A 19,400-nucleotide genomic window follows, 5' to 3' on the forward strand; every position below is an offset into this window, starting at 1 on the left:
CTCCAGTGCAGGGCAAGGTTTTCCTTCTTCCACTGCCTTATGCACCGCAGTGAAGGCCTTTTCCAAGAAGGGGAGGGTCGCATCGTCTGGTGCGACGTAGGTAGGGTGCTTCTTGCTAAGCGCCGGAAGTTTCGAGCAGGTGAAGCCCCTACTTTTCACTGTGTTGGCCAGCATAGCCTGGGCCTTCGCGAGATCGAACACTATAACCTCCTTCGGTTCGGTCTCTTCTTTAGAGGCAGGTTCGGATCGAAGTCGGACGTAACAGTCCGGATAAGCCTCAAAGTTCGGGAAGAATTCCACTTCTTCCAGCGCGATCGAGCCGATCTTTTCGCTTATGAAGATCTTGCCCGTCGTAATTGGCATGTGCTCGGCATACCTCCAGGGGTTGGTATCTGAGCATGCGGGGAGGTCCTTAACCGAAATCCTTTTCGGCTGCTTCGAACTTCCCATGTTGGACCTGAAGAACTCATGCGTCTCACGGAGTTTCTTATCCATGAGAGCCTCAAGCATTCTGAACATCTCCTGGGTGTTGGATGGGGTGGGATCCGGGGTAGCAGATGTAGACGGGAGTGATACGTCCGTCAGTGTAGGAGTCGGTGTGGGGGTGGAAGGTGGAGCGACCTCCTGCTCCGACTCAGGGTATTCCACCTGGTCTTCCTCATAGTCCAGTTCGTCGCCCATGAGGTTCCTCTCCGTATTCTCCGACACTTCCGACATACGTTCCGCGTTGTCGGCATCCAAACGGCACTCGTGCATGGACTGACCCATGACTACATCCGGTTCCACCGTTATCTGGACGGTGGGGATCTGATCCTTGGGGACCACTGAGTCTGGGGATGCCTTCGGGAAAAGCAAGGCCCTCAAGTCTTCGGTGGCAAGGTATGTTCCGGTAGCGTTCTTCTGGAAGCCACGCACCCACTTGCGTAGCTTCTCTCGAGAAGAGTCCCTAACCTCCACTGAAGGAGGATTGTCGAACGCCTCGACCAGGCGGTCCTTGCAGACTGTACAGTGCTGCGGGTCCCAAAACTTCAGATCGCCTTTCTTGTTGGCGCAAGGGGCGTGGGTCCTACACGCCGTGTGCCCGTAGAAGTGCGGGCGCTTTACTCCACAGAAGTTGTGGTCACATTTCACGTACTCCTCCTGTAAGAGAAAGAGAACATGAGTACTGTATATGGAAGTCATACAAATGACTCATATTATTCTAAAGTTAAATATTAATAAGTTAACTTTAACTTAATCTTAAATAATTAATAACATTGTAATGTTAGAGAGTGGAGCAGGAAATGAAGTAGATAGACACATACTCCGTGTATCCCGCCCGGCTGGTTACTGTAACCTTATCAATAGGCAATTTGTTTGTGGCCGAGGACACAAGACAGAATTCTTCATAGATCGCCAGGGAGGCAGAAGGAATTCTAGCAGGAATTGCCTAAGATGTAAATCTGGGACTGAGACCACTCAGGCCATTAAAATTGGGGGTGTGTAGAAGACCCCATAGGGCAACGGTTTCCGGCAACCAGCCGTGCTAAGATACACACAGCATGCTGGAAAATTGTGATATGCAAGAAGACAGCATGGCTAATAATAGAACGGTAAGACAATACCTAACTATTTAGGTAGCCAAGCCATCTGGTTGCAGTGTAGGGCTATCAGCATGTGTTGATAGCTGGGAGAAGGGGTGCAAGTCTCTTGGCGTCTCCGGAAGGCACCGGCAGACCGGCAGCACGCCGGAGGCCACTCCAGCAGAGTTTCTGGCATTAGTGAAGACATAGAGAAGTCAGGAGTAATGCCAGGATGGCGGCCGCTGGCACAGCGGCGGGAGGCAGCGGCTCCGGCAGCCAAAGGCTGCCGGCTTGGTGACAGAGTCATAGGATAGGGAAAGTGTATATAACATATCCGGACCGCCGGCAAAGGATGCCGGCACGCCGGGGGCGTGCCGATGGACGGACGACCGAAGCTAGGAGGTATAAGGGTAGGCCATCGGCTGTACACCGACGGGAGGCGGCAGCCCTCCGGCACACGGAGGACTGTCGGCCAGGGGGGAACAAGGAATGTGTCACCAAGGGGGGGCGGGCGGTATCGCCGGCAGTAGAGGCGGCAAGGGACCAGCACCAGGACAGGAAAAGAGACAGAAGGAGGGATGGAGGGGTAAGGACACGAACTCCATAGCATCCCACCTGAATGGGTGTACCCATGATAGAGGCTAGCCCTATCACCCAATGGCAGGCGGCCGGGAGCCAGAGTAGCCCAAGGGAGGGCTAGGGAACACCCAAGAGGGGGGAGAACCCCTGCGGACAAAACGCATCCAGTGGCTAACCCCATAGGACACTATGAAGGGTATATGTACCAGAGCGGACTGCACACAGGGACTCAAGATAGCCCTGTCACTCCACCCTAAGGAGGAGTTGTAGGACAGGGGACAGATGGGTATAGGCTAACCTAAGCATAGGCTAGGCCATACAAGGGATAGGTGGGGAGGGGAGAAGAAGCAGGGTCTTCCATAGGGGAGGCTCTGTACCAAAGCGGCCACCAAGGAAGGGAGGACGCTCCCTAGCCTAAGGTAGGCAGCCTGGCTGAGAACGGTGCATGGGTACCGTTTCAAGCAAGGCACAGAACTATCTCCCCCTGAGGCCTAACCTAGAGCAGGGATGTTACACCCTAAGCTAGGAAGGCTGGAAGACGTATCGCAATTGCAAGGAAGGTCAGGTAACCTAACCTCAGCAATTGAGGAAGGGCAGGCCGTTCCTCATTCTCGGACGCAACCCTAAGGGGGGATCATTCCCTTAGGGAGGACAGAGAAGCGATAGGTACTCTGGTATGCACTTGATCCCCTTACATGGTAGGGGGAGCAAGGCTACACAGAGGGAATGCCCTAAGGCAGGGGGTGAAGGGAGCATATAGGGATCCTACATTTAGGTTAGGTTAGAAAGGCACACTATCAAACCTATCCCCTATATGGTCCCTGAAGGCGAAAACACTTGCATCACAGTAAACAGTATCATAAAATAATGCCACTATCTTCATAACTTAACCTAGGATCACTGTAATATATCATGCATGAACACTGGTGATAGGCGCTCTGGCCTAGGGGCTAAGCTAGCGATCTAGTATGGGGTCAGGCGATGACCGATAAAAAAGCGTCAAAACACGATATATGAAGTTCCTGGCTATGAAGACTAAATAACTAATAGTATCAATTAGTTAAAAGGCCGGAATAAGCTGTTCAGGCTAGCTAAATAATGCATGCAGGGTAACAGCGACGCCATAAAATGGCGTGTCCGGTAGTAGCACAGCTCTGCCAGAAAACATAAAATATCTCGAAAAGTAAAAGTTACTTTACGGTCAGAGCTTATTTAAACAATACTGGGACCTGGTACTCAACTTTCCAGAAGAAGGCGAGGCCGAAGGTAGCGACATAACGAAGATGCAAGCCGATGAAAATAGCACAAGGGAAAATTCGTCTTAGCAAGGCAAGCTACTAGAAGAAGGATGAGGACGGACGTGACGTCATTTAGCAATGGCGCCCGTTTGTTTACGTTTCGAGTACCAAAAGTAGCCACGGACGAGTATAGCTGTGGAACGGCTCCCCAGCTATTCTCCGCCCCTCCACATCGAAGTGTTAACTCTATGTGGGGTGCAGATAGCTATGTGGCGCGTTAATACATGCGTCCCCTGTTGATATACGATGTCTTAAAGGGAAACCTTTAGGATACTCGCTCCAGAAGTTAGAATTCTGTGATAACCTGTGGTTAAATTCTCTGGGAATATCTTAGTAGTTATATACCCAAGGAAGCTACCAATAAGGAACCTTCCATCAGGACGCCATGGCTTGAGCCCAAAAATTGTATTATATAGAAAAGACACAAATAAGTGATCCTTTCTCATATGTAGTTACCAATGCTACAACTAATATGTTTTAGTTTGCAATACTGTCTTTGAATGTAGTACAGGGTATATTGATGAAGAAATATAAGTGCTTCAAGGACTTGAATGATACAAGTTGATATTTGCTAAACTGGAATTATTGCAGTGTATAAATGTTCTTATGTGACTACAAGCTTAGGCGTATTATCCAGTATTATTATTATTATTATTATTATTATTATTATTATTATTATTATTATTTGCTAAACTACAACCCTATTTGGAAAAGCAGGATGCTACAAGCCTGAGGGCTCCAACAGGGAAAATAGCCCAGTGAGGAAAGGAAATAAGGAATCTATGAAAGAAGTAACTAACAACCAAAATAAAATATTTTAAGAACAGCTTCAACAAAATAAATCTTTCCTATATAAACTATAGAATCTTTTAAAAAACAAGAGGAAGTGAAATAAGATAGAATAGTTTTCCCAAGAGTATCCTCAAGTAAGAGAACTCTACCCCAAGACAGTGAAAGACCTTGGTCCAGAGGCTATGGTACTATCCAAGACCAGAGAACAAGGGTTTGATTTTGGAATGTCTTTCTTCTAGAAGAGCTCCTTACAATATCTAAAGAGTCTCTTCTACCCTAACCAAGAGGAAAGTAGCCACTGAACAATTACATTGCAGTAGTTAACCCCTTGAGCAAAGAAGAATTGTTAGGTTATCATTATTGTCAGGTGTATGAAGACAGAGGAGAATATGTAAAGAATAGGCCAGACTATTTGGGGTATGTATAGGCAAAAGGAAAATGTGCCATAACCAGAGAGAAGGATCCAATGTAGTACTGTCTGGCCAGTCAAAGGATCCAATAACTCTGTAGTGGTAGTATCTCAAACTAGTATGGCCATTAAACTGTTACCAAGGTTGTTCAGTAATAACAGAGGGTTGAGTGGGATTCATTTATTTACCCTCTCTTACTGAGTCAAACCACCTTTTGTCTTCAGCTTCATCAAGTGAGGACAGGCTCTGCTGCATCCTCCTCACTCTTTGCAACCTTTGATTTCCAATTGCTTGTTGAGGACTGACAGTTGGGAGTCTCATTCACAGTACAGTTTTCTTGAGAGTTTCTTGAGACTTCCCACTTAGGTGTGAGGAAAGCTATGACTTTAAGTACCTGAGAAGGGAAGTTTAGCAGCTTCTTTTTCTCGAAAAGCATCTGACTTCTGTACTCATTAGTGGTGGCAAAGGGAAGAAGAAAGGAGGTAGATCGTGAGGTAGGGCGATGCCTGACATACCATTGGACAATGTGGCAGAGATGCGACGCTGAGCCATCTGTAGTGATTGTCCTTTCTGATGGGTATTTACATTACTAGCTTTATAGGATTGTCAGCTTCAGCCCCTAACTCACTAGTACAAATCCAGTTCCAGGCATACTTTTCAGGATCTGTTAGCAGAGGAGGAAGCAATGCTAGTAAAGAATTTGCCAGGAGTCTGAGGCAGCCACTCTCCTTTCTTCTACAGTCAGTTTTTCCTGGTAGAGTATTCAACTGAAGGATAGAGACCTGTTGTTAACCTATCAATACTAAACATATTTGTTCATCAAACTGAATTCATTTTGGAAAAGGTTTGCTCCATGACTTCATGCTATTGGTGGACTTTAAGATGTATTTTTCCAGTATTTCCAGATAATTGTCCATCAATCCTCCTTGATGTACCTCTATGATATCCTTGAGAATGTAGTGTTCCTTTTACTTTAGAATGTCCACTGCTCCTCAGGTGTTTTCACGCAACTGTTCACCCTGGTGATAGCTTAGGCCAATTTGCAAGGGATACATTTGGCTGATTCTGGCTTCATCCTGGTGCAATTAGTTCAGGAAGAATCAGGATCCAGGTTACCCCATCCTCTTCTCCCCCATATGAGTAAGTGCTGGCATTGCATGCACTCTATGCATTACTCTTTATTATCATTATTACAGTATTATTATTATTGTTATTATTATTATTATTATTATCATTATCATTATTATTATTATTATTATTACTAGTTAACTTATACACCTAGTTGGAAAAGCAGGATGCTATAAGCTCAAGGGCTCTAACAGGGAAAAATAGCTTAGTGAGGAAAGGAAATAAGGAAATAGATAAACTATATGAGGAGTAATGAACAATTAAACTAAAATATTTTAACAACAGTAACAACATTAAAACAGATTTTTCATATATAGATTAAAAAAAGACCTATGTCAGCCTGTTCAACATAAAAACATTTGCAACTTTGAAGTTTTGAAGTTCTACCGATTCAACTACCCTATTAGGAAGATCATTCCACAACTTGGTCACAGCTGGATTAAAACTTCTAGAATACTGTGTAGTATTGAGCCTCCTGATGGAAAAGACCTGTCTATTAGAATTAACTCCATACCTAGTATTACGTACTGGATGGTACTGTCCGGGAAGATCAGAATGTAAAGGATGGTCAGAATTATGAAAAATCTTATGCAACATGCATAACAAACTAATTGAACGACTGCGCCAGAGGTTAATATCTAGATCAGGAATAAAAAATTTAATAGATCATAAGTTCCTGTATAACAAATTAAGATGAGAATCAGCAGATGAAGACCAGACTGGAGAACAATACTCTAAACAAGGTAGCATAAAAGAATCAAAAGACTATTTCAGAATATATTGATCATCAAAAATCTTGCAAGATTTTCTCAATAAGCCATTTTTTGTGCAGTTGAAGACGACACAGACCTAATGTGTTTCTCAAAAGTAAATTTGCTGAAGTGAATCACTTAAGGTTTTAAGAGTCATACAGAATTGAAGAAACATTATCAATGCTGAGATCTGGGTATTGAGGAGCCGCTGTCCTTGACCTACTTACAATCACACTTTGAGTTTTGTTATGATTCAACTTCATGCCCTATAAATTGCACCATGTATTAACATCAGCCAGATCTCTATTAAGGGATTCAGCAACCTCAAATTTACATTCAGGTGATGGAATTGATGCAAAGAGAGTAGCGTCATCTGCATATGCAACAAGCTTAATTTCTAGGCCAAACCTCATGTCATGTATATGATACGAAAAGTAATGGGTCACAAACACTACCCTGAGGAAAACCAGATATCACATTCCTATACTCACTATGGTGCCCATCAACAACAACTCTGCAATCTATTACTTGAAATTCAATAATGATGCTAAGAAAAGACCCACCCACTCTCAACTTTTTGAGTTTGAAAACACGGGCCTCGTGATTAACATGATCAAAGTCAGTAATAAAATCAAAGGCCTTTTTATCATTCTTTTAGCCCCTACCAGCATCTGCTTTATATCCTTTCACTTTGAATATGTTCTTGCTTTTGTTTTTCCATTTTGTTGTCCATCTTCTTCTACCTTTTACCTTAGTGTAACTAGGGTTTTACCTAGATGGACACTGAATGTCATTGTAGGCCCCAGGGCTGGGCTATATAGGTCAAATCCTTAAATCCATCAAGGCAACTTCCTCACCTTTTATAGTAATCTGGGGATCATTATAAACTGAGATAAGCTGGATCTCACATCCAAGCAGAGGACACGCTATCTGGGCATGCTGATTGACACAGCAGCAGTTGGAGTGTTCTCCCACCTCAGCAGGATGTGAAAGGTGGTTAGATAGGAATTCCTATGTTAGTAATGGTAAGTTATCTTTAGTCACCTTTCATCTTTCATCCACAGAGAAGCTTGTGCTTCACAGTGGTGTTATAAGTAGCAATGGTCAGCCACCAATGATCTTCCCTTCCATATAGTCAGAATCAGGTGCGAGATAATCTCGCCCGGTTGCTACATGACAGTAACCTCATCAGGGGAGTCCCACTGAACTCTACTCTAAGAAATGCTTGTTCTTATCAATTGAGGATTAGGGAGCACACAAGGAGAATCTAATCTTTTCAAGGATGTGGACAGTTGGTGAACAGGAGCAGCACATCAGTATTCCTGAGTTATGGGAAGAATTTTGGCCCTGTAATCATTCCAGGAAATTGATAGTTCTTAGGGTTTACATGACATTTGTTGCTTGCATAAACAAACAAGGGGTCATGTTCTTACTTCTTAGTCAGTTGACAAAGCAGCTGCATATCCTGGCTGTAGAGTTGACATTCCAGGCTGGAGGAAGCTTATTACATATTAGCTTAATCATCAAGATTAAATTATAGGGAGAGAGTGGTTTCTACATCCTTCCATGACAGAAAGACATTCTGCACTGTGGGAACCCTCTTAAATAAAAGACTGTTGAGATGAAGTCTCATAATATTTTTTCCATGCTGAAGCTGTATGATTGTCAAGAGAGCTCTCAAACTGGGTAATACACTTTTACCTTATTTAAGTCGAAATGTGTCTATAGTTTTTTCTACTTTCTCATTATACAGTATCTTTAACTTAATATTTTTCTGACTTCCACCTTTCTGTCCAACCTCTCTTAATTTTTTCACTGACTTACCTATTCAGGAATATCATTGCTGAAATTTGGGTTCACTACAGGTACATTCCAGACTAGAGGATGCTCCATGCATGTATCTCAACGACCAGGGTTAAGTTATAGGAGCAGAGTTGTGTCTACATACTTGCATGACAGAAAGACATTCTGCACTGTGGGACCTCTTAACAAAAGAATATTGCGATGAAGTTGATGAGCTTCAATATGGAATATTTTCTCTATGTTGAGGTTGTATGATTGGCAAGATAACTCTCAAACTTGGTAATACATTTTTAACTTGTTTGAATCTAAATGTCTCTCTAGAGTTTCTCCATTTTTTCATTATGTATTCAACCTCCTACATATTTTTCAAGGTTTTTTCCCTCTTGGTGTCTAACCTTTCTTCCTTTGTTCACTGTCTTGTCTAGTCTAGTCAGAAATACCCATTGCTGAAATATTGTTCTTTTCTGAAGCTCACTGTGGCAACTTAATTGGTATCATCAAGCAAATAATAATGTTTGGATTTCCGAGGTATTATTTTAGTCATATTGATATCTCAGGTGTGGGACTGTCTCTTAATAGCTAGCTAGTCCATGGATTCATTGGGTTAATTTGCTGGTAGGGATCATAATTAGCTGGTAGGGATCAGACTCTGTATTCTGTCCAGCTTGCCTACCAGGATGATTGAAGTTGGGAAGATTGTATTCTTGCAGTACTTTTGGTTCTATCAAGAAGGTTTGTCTTGCAATTGACCCACATAAATCATGTTGGTACCATTCATTTAGAGTAGGACAAGGAGAGTACATTTGGGAGTTAGTTCACACTAGTGTCATTGATGGAGAATTGAACTCCTTATAAGCTCTTTCTGTCTGTGTTTGTTTTTCTTTTATTTCAAAATACAGTGATACCTCTGGATACAAAAGTTTCTGCTTACGAAAAATTCAGGGTACGAAAAGCGATACGAAGATTTTTATGCCCCAGTATACGAAAAACATTTTCAGGATACGAAAAGCTTACGAGATCCCAACTCGTCGCTGAGAGTAATTTTAAAAAGCACGCGCCGCCAGACTTTGAACTTGGGTAAATTCACTTACAGCCTCCCGCTCACCCATTGGTTATCTCCCTACTCAGATGCTAGCTGCCGCCATAAGATCCTGCTTTCCTATTGGTCGGCAACTATCCCACCTTGCTTACGCACGGGCGTTCATCTCTCTCTCTCTCTTTTCGTTCCGACTGTGGTATCGTTAACATTGACTTCATGTGCTTTCGCTTGTTTGACGTAGTGTTAAATACATTCGTATGCCACGTGTTATCGTTATTAAACATTCTTTACTGTGTACTGTACTGTATTAGTGTTTACTACATAGTATATAACGTACGTAGTGTATTATTGAGCTTAATACTGTAGCCATGGGTCCCAAGAATGTTGCCGAAGGAAGAAGAAGAAGACGATGCTCTCGATGGAGACGAAACTCGAAATCGTGAAAAAGTACGAGTCTGGCATGCGTTTAAGTGTGATCGCCAAGGAGTATGGCCGGAATCCATCTACAATAGGCACCATCCTGAAGCAGAAGGCGGCCATCAAATCAGCGACACCTTCTAAGGGCGTCACTATTTTCTCCAACAAGAGAACCCACGTGCATGACGAGATGGAGAGGCTGCTTCTTGTGTGGATCAAAGACAAAGAGATCTCAGGAGACACCATCACTGAGACTACAATTTGCCAGAAGGCCTCAGCCATTTTCGGTGATCTCGTGCATTCTCAGGCCGAAGAAGGGGCAGGAGAAGGAACATCCCAGCAGGACCCCCAGAGTTCAAGGCTTCTCGGAGGTGGTTCAAGAAATTCAAGAGAAGGATTGGTATTCATTCAGTGGTACAGCATGGGGAGGCAGCCAGCTCGGACACGAAGGCCGCCGAAGCCTTTGTTAAAACGTGTGACGAGTTGACTCTGCAGGAAGGCTACAGTTCGCAGCAAGTTTTCAATTGCGACGAAACTGGGCTTTTCTGGAAGAAAATGCCTCGTCGGACGTTCATCACGGCGGGGGAGAAGAGGCTACCCGGACATAAGCCTATGAAGGACAGGCTTACCCTTGCTTTTTGCGCAAACGCCAGTGGGGACTGCAAGATAAAGCCCCTGCTGGTGTACCATTCTGAAAATCCCCGAGCCTTCAAAGCCCACAAAGTCATCAAGGAGAACCTTCCCGTGATGTGGAGGGCGAATGCTAAAGTCTGGGTAACGAGGCAACTTTTTATTGATTGGGTGAATGTCTGCTTCGGTCCGACTGTCCGAAAATATTTGGAAGAAAAGCACCTCCCTATGAAATGTCTGCTGGTGTTGGACAATGCTCCAGCTCACCCTCCTGGCCTCGAGGAATATCTTCTGGCCGAGTATTCCTTTATAAAGGTCCTGTATCTACCGCCTAACACCACCCCTCTCCTCCAGCCCATGGACCAGCAAGTTATTTCTAATTTCAAAAAATTGTACACGAAGCATCTCTTCCAGAGATGTTTCCAAGTGACAGAAAGTACAAACCTCACTCTACGTGAATTCTGGAAAGATCATTTTAATATTGTGATATGCCTCAAACTCATCGATCTCGCTTGGCAGGAAGTTTCGAGGCGTACCCTGAACTCATCTTGGAGGAAGCTGTGGCCTGATGTTGTCTCTGCACGAGACTTCGAGGGGTTCGGGAAGCCTGGAGGCGAAGCCGAGATCGTTGACAATCCTGAACCCATTCAGCAGTCTGAGGTGGCTGACATCGTACATCTTGGTACGTCCATGGGGCTGGAAGTTAGCGCCGAAGATATAGATGAACTTATCGAGGAGCACCACGAGGAGTTGACGACGGACGACCTGAAGGAGTTGGAGACGATGCTAATGAGTGTTGTTCAAGAGCAGTTCTCTAGCGGTGATGAGGAGGATGTTACACCTTTGAAAACGTCAGACATTAAGGAAATTCTCACCTGTTTCCATAAAATGGCAGACTACGTCGAAAAGGAACATCCAAAAAAAGTTTATACCAACCGTGCGCTTCAACACTGCAATGACGTTTGCCTAATGCATTTTAGAAATGTGTTGAAAAGTAGGCAGAAATAAGCTTCCATGGATAGTTTCTTATTAAAGAGGCCAGAAGTATTAGTAGGCCAAGACGAAGGTGAAAGTGAAGAAAAGAAACAGAAAAGAGGAAGTGATGAAGAAGTAGAAGCTGAAAGTAAAGAAAAGAAACAGAAAAAAAAGTGATGAAGAATAGAAGAAATTTAGAAAATGTGAAAAACGTAAAGTTATAAAAAAGCAAAAAAAAAAATTCAATTTTAAGTTTTATGTTACCGTTAATTGTTAAAGTAATTTTTTCTTTCATTTTATAGTTTTCCATACGTAATGTTGAAGTGTTAATTATTTCTGCCATTTTCTTATTTCGTAAAGTTTAAGTGTTAATGTGTTAAGTGGGTAAATTACTGTACGTAGTCTGTCACTTGTTACGTTTTCTGCCTTATGCCATCCTCCTCTGCCGCGACTTCGCTATCGGACATCGTCTCAATCAAAAGGTAAGTTTCAACTTTTTTGTTAATTAACTGTACAGTACCTTTTTTTCAGGGTATCAACCCTTAATTTAGGTGTACAGGTAACAATACACCTTCACTGATCCAAATGCTTTACATACAGTACCGTAACTTTTATACAGTAGTAAAGAAAACGGACCGTTTTCTTAGGACTTGGAGGGGATAACTAGGCTATAACTACATTATTGAATAATCTCATGGTGGTTACTGGAATGGATTAGGCAGTTTTTAACGGTTGGGTTAATTATTGAATGATAGAAATGGCTGCATTGCATGTTTATTACTACAGTTTAGCGTGTTTATGAAAGAAAAGGTGTCTTTTCGTAAGGCTTGGAACGGATTAGGCTATTTACATGTAAAACGCGACTCAGGATATGCAAAAAATCAGCATACGAAACCGTATCCTGAACGGATTACTTTCGTATGCTGAGGCATCACTGTACATGGATTCATGGATAAGCCCCATTAGTTAACACTACCCCAGGTCCCAGTGATGACCTAAGTTATTATTCCCATGGATGTGGGAATATTGCTATAAAACACAAATCCTGGCCCAGGAAAATTTTCATTTCCGTGTATTCTGAGGAAAAAACAGAAATGGAAAGTACTGAAGAAACTATTAAGATACCTAAAGTAGATTATCCAAATATACATAAATTGACAGTGTCAAGTGTAATATATATCCCATTTGAAACAAATTATGGGGTTTTAATTAGATTTTTAAATCCTAAGCAGTAATTAATGTAGTAACAATGAACTGGCAAGTTGGATGCTTTGATTATCATTTCATAGCTACGAAGAAGCATTTAAGGCCAGCTGTTGAATTGAAAATGTGAAAATATATGAAATGAATGTAAGAGATTTTTTGTAAAACCTCTAAAAGCCTTAGATGTATATTGACTTGCTGGTTGGTGTACAGAATTTTATAGCTAACTTATGAAGTTCCAGAGGTCACCTAAGCTTCCAGTGTAGCTTGTTGCATCAGCAAAAGAGGAAGGCTATAATTATTTCAGATTTACAAAATACCTACAGGAGAAAGTGGGTACCATACCGAGGGGAGATATTTATCAGTTTGGTAAGATCTCTGTTTTTATCTATGTGAAATCAAGCACATAATCTCATATGCTTAACTAAAGGACGATTAAGGATAGAGATGAAACCATAATTTAAATTTTAGCAATAGGAAATTAAATGTATTTAACAAAGAGGTGTATGAATATATGGATGACCAATTATTGGAGATATGCCCAAGAAATGTGTGGAATATATACACAGTTCCAAAAACCACTATGATTATCCCTAATTTTGAGGACAGTGGTGTACCTTCTCACATTGTAATAAAAGAATTAAAGAATACCAGTTCATCCATTCAAACCAAACACTTTGCATTGTTATAATGGCTTTATGGTTTTAAAACCCCACAAATAATTGTTGCAGTTGTTTATATCATAAACAGGGAGGCTACGTCTACCCCGAACTTCTCTAATTACAATCATAGTCTCTGACCCTGAATAAGAAAAATGCAGAATACCAAAATGAAAAAAGAAGTAACTTTTTATAAAGCAGGGTTTGAACATTTGCCAGGCATGCCACAAACTATTTTTCTAGAGAAATGAGTTATGCTAAGGTCCAGAAAACTAAAATGTTTACTCCTAAAACCTCACCAAGTTTTGATGAATCTATTTCACAAAATATCACCACTAAAAACTATTTTGGAGTAAGTATGAATTGCTATGAAAGGAAAAGCCAAAACTCCCAGATCATTGTCCCCAGACTCAAACACACTGCCTCCTACTATTCTCCTTTCTGCTACCAGCAGAAGCTTGCTACTTATTCGGGTAATTGATTTTCCTAATTTATCGGAAGATACTCTCACAGTTGAAAAATAATATACCAATTCCAAATAGCTCTCCTACTGATGATAAAAAAGAAAGGCCTTCCTTCTCCCCTCTAACATCAATATAAAATTACCTAAGTCATATTGGTATGATGTTCTTTCTTCAATAATGGCAAATATAACTTTTAAAAACTTCAGAAATCAGCAATGTTTAGTCCTATCATCCCCCTCCAAAATTAAAATATTAAATTTTCATGAAAAATGTAAGACTGCACCTATCAAAACCTTTCATGAAGTTATCAGTTCATTTTAACAAATCAAGTTTTTATATGAAAATATCCAATAAAGAGACATCCATAAATTAAGACCTTATTTTCTCTCCTATCCTATCCTGCAATGGAATTGTCAAAGTCTTAGGGCCAAGCCTAATAGCTGAAGCTTCTTATTTATGAACACTGGCCTGTATTTTCATGCTTATGATGTCTTACACCTTACCCTGTGTTACAGAAGACTATATGTTGCACATACATTGTGGAAATCTGTCATTATTTCCCACTTGGATATTTCCCAAAGATCTGTGGGTTTATGCACCACTCTTCAAGCAATAAAAATTATTTTTAGCAGAAACTTGACAATTTGTTACCTTTACTCACCCTTACCCCTTAATTACAATATCTCCCATCATGATAATGTTGATTTGATCTGTCATCTGTATCAGCCTTTTCTTCTTCTGCGAGATATGAATAGTAGACACCCATTCTAGCAAACTGAAGGGGCAACTTTATGTTATCACATACAAAATGAGGATGTTAAACTTTTTAATATAGGGGAGCTCACACTTTTTCATGTTCAGACAAGCACTTTGTCATATTCTGTATTGAACTTTTAATTGCTAGTTTTAATTGTTGTATTAATATTAACCGGAGAACATTGAATGACTGGCCTACAATTGACCATACATCAATTCTGATTCAATTCACATAAGGTGTAGTCCACCTTTGCCGAGACCAACACTGTGAACATTGAAAAAAATTACATAGCAATTTAAAGAATTAAGTTTCATAGAATTCAATTACACAATAATTCCAGTGTAGATGAATCCATTGAATTGTCAATGGAACTCTCCATACAGCAAGAATTATTAACATTCTAAAAATTGTAGGTCTATTTTAACTGTGGCTAGTTCCCTTGTTGTCAAAATAACTGACATACTTGAACAGAGTTGTAATATGTGCCCTGTCATTATGCAGTAGACCCCACAATGAAGCGAATATAATTACATACAAGAAATAAGAAATGCAGAGCCCAGTTCCATCGTGTAAGAATGGCAGCTTATCTTGTGTCTTCAGTGAACAGTAGAACTTCACTATGTGTTGTATAGAAAAAATCAAGAAAATATAAGGCAAGTTTACCCAAAATACGCCTCAAATTTTCAAAGTAAACATTCAAAAAATGACAAATGCAAGAAGAGTTAGCAATGATATTACTAAACACTACTCAAGTATATCATGTCACTGAAAATAGTTACCTGGATAGATGTAATCAAGAACAGAAGGCTCTAGATTTTACAGCTGAAAAGAAGAACTCGTAACATTCTTGTTACCAAAATAGAATTTGATTGTGCCCTGGCAACATACAATGATTTCAACCATGACGAAATTCCACAAAATGATGTGTCTGTGAACACAATGTTATATATCTTAAGCATAACTGCTAGAATTTGACAGGACATAAGTTTCCCAACAGTCTAAGAAGTAGCCATTATTTTATGATTTTTAAAGCCTTTGAAGGTTAAAGTTTTATCAGAAAACTTCCAACCAGGTGTACTGACATCTTGTCTGTGTAAGATTGAGGAGAAGATGATCATTGCAAGACAAGTATGGTTCTTGAAGAAAAGTATTTTTCAGCTATTCAACTATATTTAAATTATTTGAGGATGTGTCTCAGTGGCCAGGAAACAATCTGGATGTGTACATCTTTCCACCATTCAGCCTAATTTTCTACTTGATCAATTGAGTGTTGATCTTGACTGGTCTCAGTGGCCCCTAGGTACCCACTGTGTAGTTTTAACAGATTCTTTTGGAAAGTATCAAAATTATATGTTTTCGAATATCTTATTGTATAAGAAATCAGAAAGAACAATGTTTTCATTTGCCCTGATGCTTCTACGGAAGTCATATTGCATTTTACTAAATGGTTGCTATTAAAAATATTTTCTGTCAATATCTCAGCTTCTGAATAGTTTAGAAGTATGATTTTAACAGCTAAACCACAATATTCAGGGCTAAAGAATCCAGTGGTATCAAAATAAGTTAAATTTAACCACAAACTTATTTGATGAAATTATTCCATTTTATTGAATGTTTTAGGAGTGATCAGACATGAAAGTTCCATTACGAGTTAGTGCCCATTTAGAATCAACATGCTCCTCAGGACAAAAAATTGGCTTAAGCTTTTAGGCAACCAAAATGTTTTTACATATCATTTTCATCGTCAGCACTAGTTTCATACTTGATCTGTGTCTCCATATCATTCTGACACTCACTGGCACACGGACACAGATGGGTGCAAGATTAGTCTTTATTACATTGGCTGGTAACCATCTTAATGATGGCCTTTGTATCTTGAATAGTATTTCTCATGGTAGTTGTCAGCTAGCCATCACACTCCTTATGATACCCATTCTGCTGGGGATACAACTGATGATCTTACTGAGCATGGCTGACTTGCCCCTACACTCTGGCTTGGATATGGACTCTCAGGATATGTTGTCTCGAAACTCAGAGGGTAGTAGGTAGCTTGTCACTTTTTACCATATGCTTGCAAAAGAGATGCCATCGTAGTTAGGAAATGGTCTTTATGTAGATGCCTTTGAGGGAGTAGGTTACATAGATGAAGCTAGTCAGAGTGGCCCTCATGTAGACTTGCAACCAGATTGCTTTGCCAATATGAAAAAAATGTCCATTGTTGAAACTGATACTGCTGTATATTTGATTTTTTAAACCTATCGTAATAAAATTTTATGCCTTTTCTATCAAATCCTGTTTTGTATTTGTTGTTAAATAACAGTGAATACTTTCCCATATATGGTGTTATACTATTATAGTACTTATATGTCTTTAATCCTGGGTCAAAGTTCCTCAAAGTTTTTTCTAGTTATGTAAGGAGGAGGGATCCAGTAGTCATTAAGGAAGCACCATATATTCATGCATTTTTACCTAATCTCACTTCTGATAGTGCCCTACTGTATTGCACCTAACTTGTATTGGATAACTGTTTTTATGCTACTCATTAGTATGAATTGTGCCAAAAATACTTAAATCTATTTGAGTACTCAAATTAGAATTCTGCACTTTGAACTTGAGGCATATGTGCAACAGTTTAATATTTATAACTTTTTCAGTATTAACAAGTAAAAGGGTTGTTAGTATTAATATTAATATTATTATTATTTGGAAGGATATGAAAAGTAATTTTTATTAGTTTAATACATTATTGTATTGCATATCAGTTATGTTCATTTATTTTTATTGAGGTTGTATTTGTTTCTTTTTATTAAAATTTTGTACTTTCCTCCAGGAAACTGGTATTTGAAACTTGGTCATGCGAGAGCATATGAGGATAAGAAACAAACTCTAGAAGAAGTATCAGATTGGTTTAAGCAACGCACTGGCATTCCAGAATGTGTGGAAAAATTATCTCAATATATTTGTCACATTATACCAGGTAAGGTGCAATATTTATACACACTTCTTGTTTTGTATACAGATGTATGAAACATTTATTTCAATTCAGACAATTTCTATTCCACCAGCCTCCTTAGATAGAATCATGGTTAATTAAAGGGAGTTGCTGACAATATTGCCCAAAGAACTTTAAACACTTGCAGACAAAAATGAGATACAATAATACCTTTTTCTACAAAAGTTTCTGTATACGAAAAATTCATGAAACGAAACGCCATACTAAGATTTTTTTTGCCTCATATTATGAAAAATTTCTCGTGATACCAAATAATAAACTGTACTTTTCGAGATTGTCCGGCCACTGAGAATAACTTTAAAATTTGCACGCTGCCAAACTTTAAACTCGCCACCATCATCCCACTCTCTCATTGGTTATCTCTCCAATCTGATGCTAGTTACCACTGTGAGATCTTGTTCTCATATTGGTCAGCATCTATCCCATCATGCATCTACCTATTGGAGTTCCTCAATCATTTTATTGTTCCGTAACCGAAATACAAACCACGCTATTTACAGAGGGGGGTTACCTTTTAGCGCAGCTGAAATGGCGAGCCATTAGAATTTAACGAGGGTGTATTACCCCCGCGCTAGTTAGCGGGGGGGTAGGGGAGTGGTAGCTAGCTACCCCTCCCCCCTCACACACAGATGAATGCCCACTTTCACTTTTGGCTCGGACTGTGACAGACGTCTCTGTCTTGGTCCTCTCTTGGCAGCTATTGTTTCTTTTGTCTTTACTTAATTTCTTACTTTTCATTTACTCAATATATATGTAAACATGTTTTCATGTTTGTATATATATTTGAGTATAGAATAAGTAAGTTTCCTTTTCAGAGTTGTGTGTGTAGTGTACGATTTCTACGTGGAGTCCTCGGCAGTTAGGCCTCCACGGCGTAATTTTATGGGTGGTGATCGAGTTTGACTTATGTCTTTCTCTCTCTCTCTCTTGAGGTCGTTCACCCTTTTACTATGTGTTACTACGCCCTTGTAGCTTCTTTTCCGTGTGGGGGGGTTGCTACGCCGTACGTTTGTCTCAATTAGTTATGAATCTAATTGTAGTTGTTTTTTGTTTTTCAGCTTGTAGAACGATTCCTTTCGGGGTTTTCGTTCTTTAGTGTTCATTCATTTTTAAATTACATAATTACATAGTTACATAATTATAATTGTTATAATTCTGTTTTGGTTACAGCTCTCCTTCCGTGAGTGTAAGTGGTTGTGAGGGCACGTGCCTGTTGTGTAATTCTTGTTTCCTTTCCCTCGGGATTCCTCTTCGGAGTCTTCCCGGGGGAATGAATGTGTACTAATATTATTTGTTTTTCAATATTAATCTTACCCGATAATCATGTAGCTGTCAACTCCGTTGCCCGACAGAATTCTACGGAAGGGATACGCCAGCGATCGCTATACAAGAGGGGGGTGTACTCACAAGCGCCACCTGTGGCCAGGTACTGCAGTACTTCTTGTTGACACCACCTCAATTTTTCCTCTGTCGTGCCTCCGGCTAGACCTACTTGGATACGCTGTTGATTCTGGAGTTTTTTGCTCACGATTTGGTGATGTATTTGCTCTAGAGTTTAGCTTTCGCTATTCAGGAAGTTTTATCATTAGCTTAGCTAGCTTTTGGAATTAATTTGATTAATTATGGTGACGAAGAGAGTATGAACTCTCTTTCACTTTTAAATGGCCGACCCTTCCCTTAGACGGAAGTGTTGGTGTCTAAGAGAGTATAGACTCTCTTTCTTAATTTTGCTTAACAAAAGTTATAGATTTATTTTATATCTCTCCGCCTTTTATAGGCCTCTTCGATTAACTTCCTTTTATTATAAACTTATTAAAATTAATTTTTATATTTGTTTATATTCGACCTTTCCTAATAGTAGGCGGTCTTTTCTTGTTACCGAAGTTAATTAACATTGAGCCCGTCATTTCGGTTTTACC

General features: G+C 40.2%; 1 protein-coding gene across 3 annotated transcripts in view; it reads left to right on the forward strand.

Moving 5' to 3' along the window:
- The window catches only part of LOC137653734 (N-methyl-L-tryptophan oxidase-like), a 334,229-nt gene that overhangs the window by 240,085 nt on the left and 74,744 nt on the right, over positions 1–19,400 (forward strand). For all 3 annotated transcript variants that reach the window (XM_068387367.1, XM_068387351.1, XM_068387361.1), the window contains exon 8: positions 17,299–17,445. In XM_068387367.1, coding sequence (XP_068243468.1) covers positions 17,299–17,445 — 147 coding nt within the window. The remainder of the gene's footprint in view (positions 1–17,298; positions 17,446–19,400) is intronic.

This window comes from Palaemon carinicauda, chromosome 1 (assembly GCF_036898095.1).
Source record: "Palaemon carinicauda isolate YSFRI2023 chromosome 1, ASM3689809v2, whole genome shotgun sequence".
Classification (NCBI taxonomy): domain Eukaryota; kingdom Metazoa; phylum Arthropoda; class Malacostraca; order Decapoda; family Palaemonidae; genus Palaemon; species Palaemon carinicauda.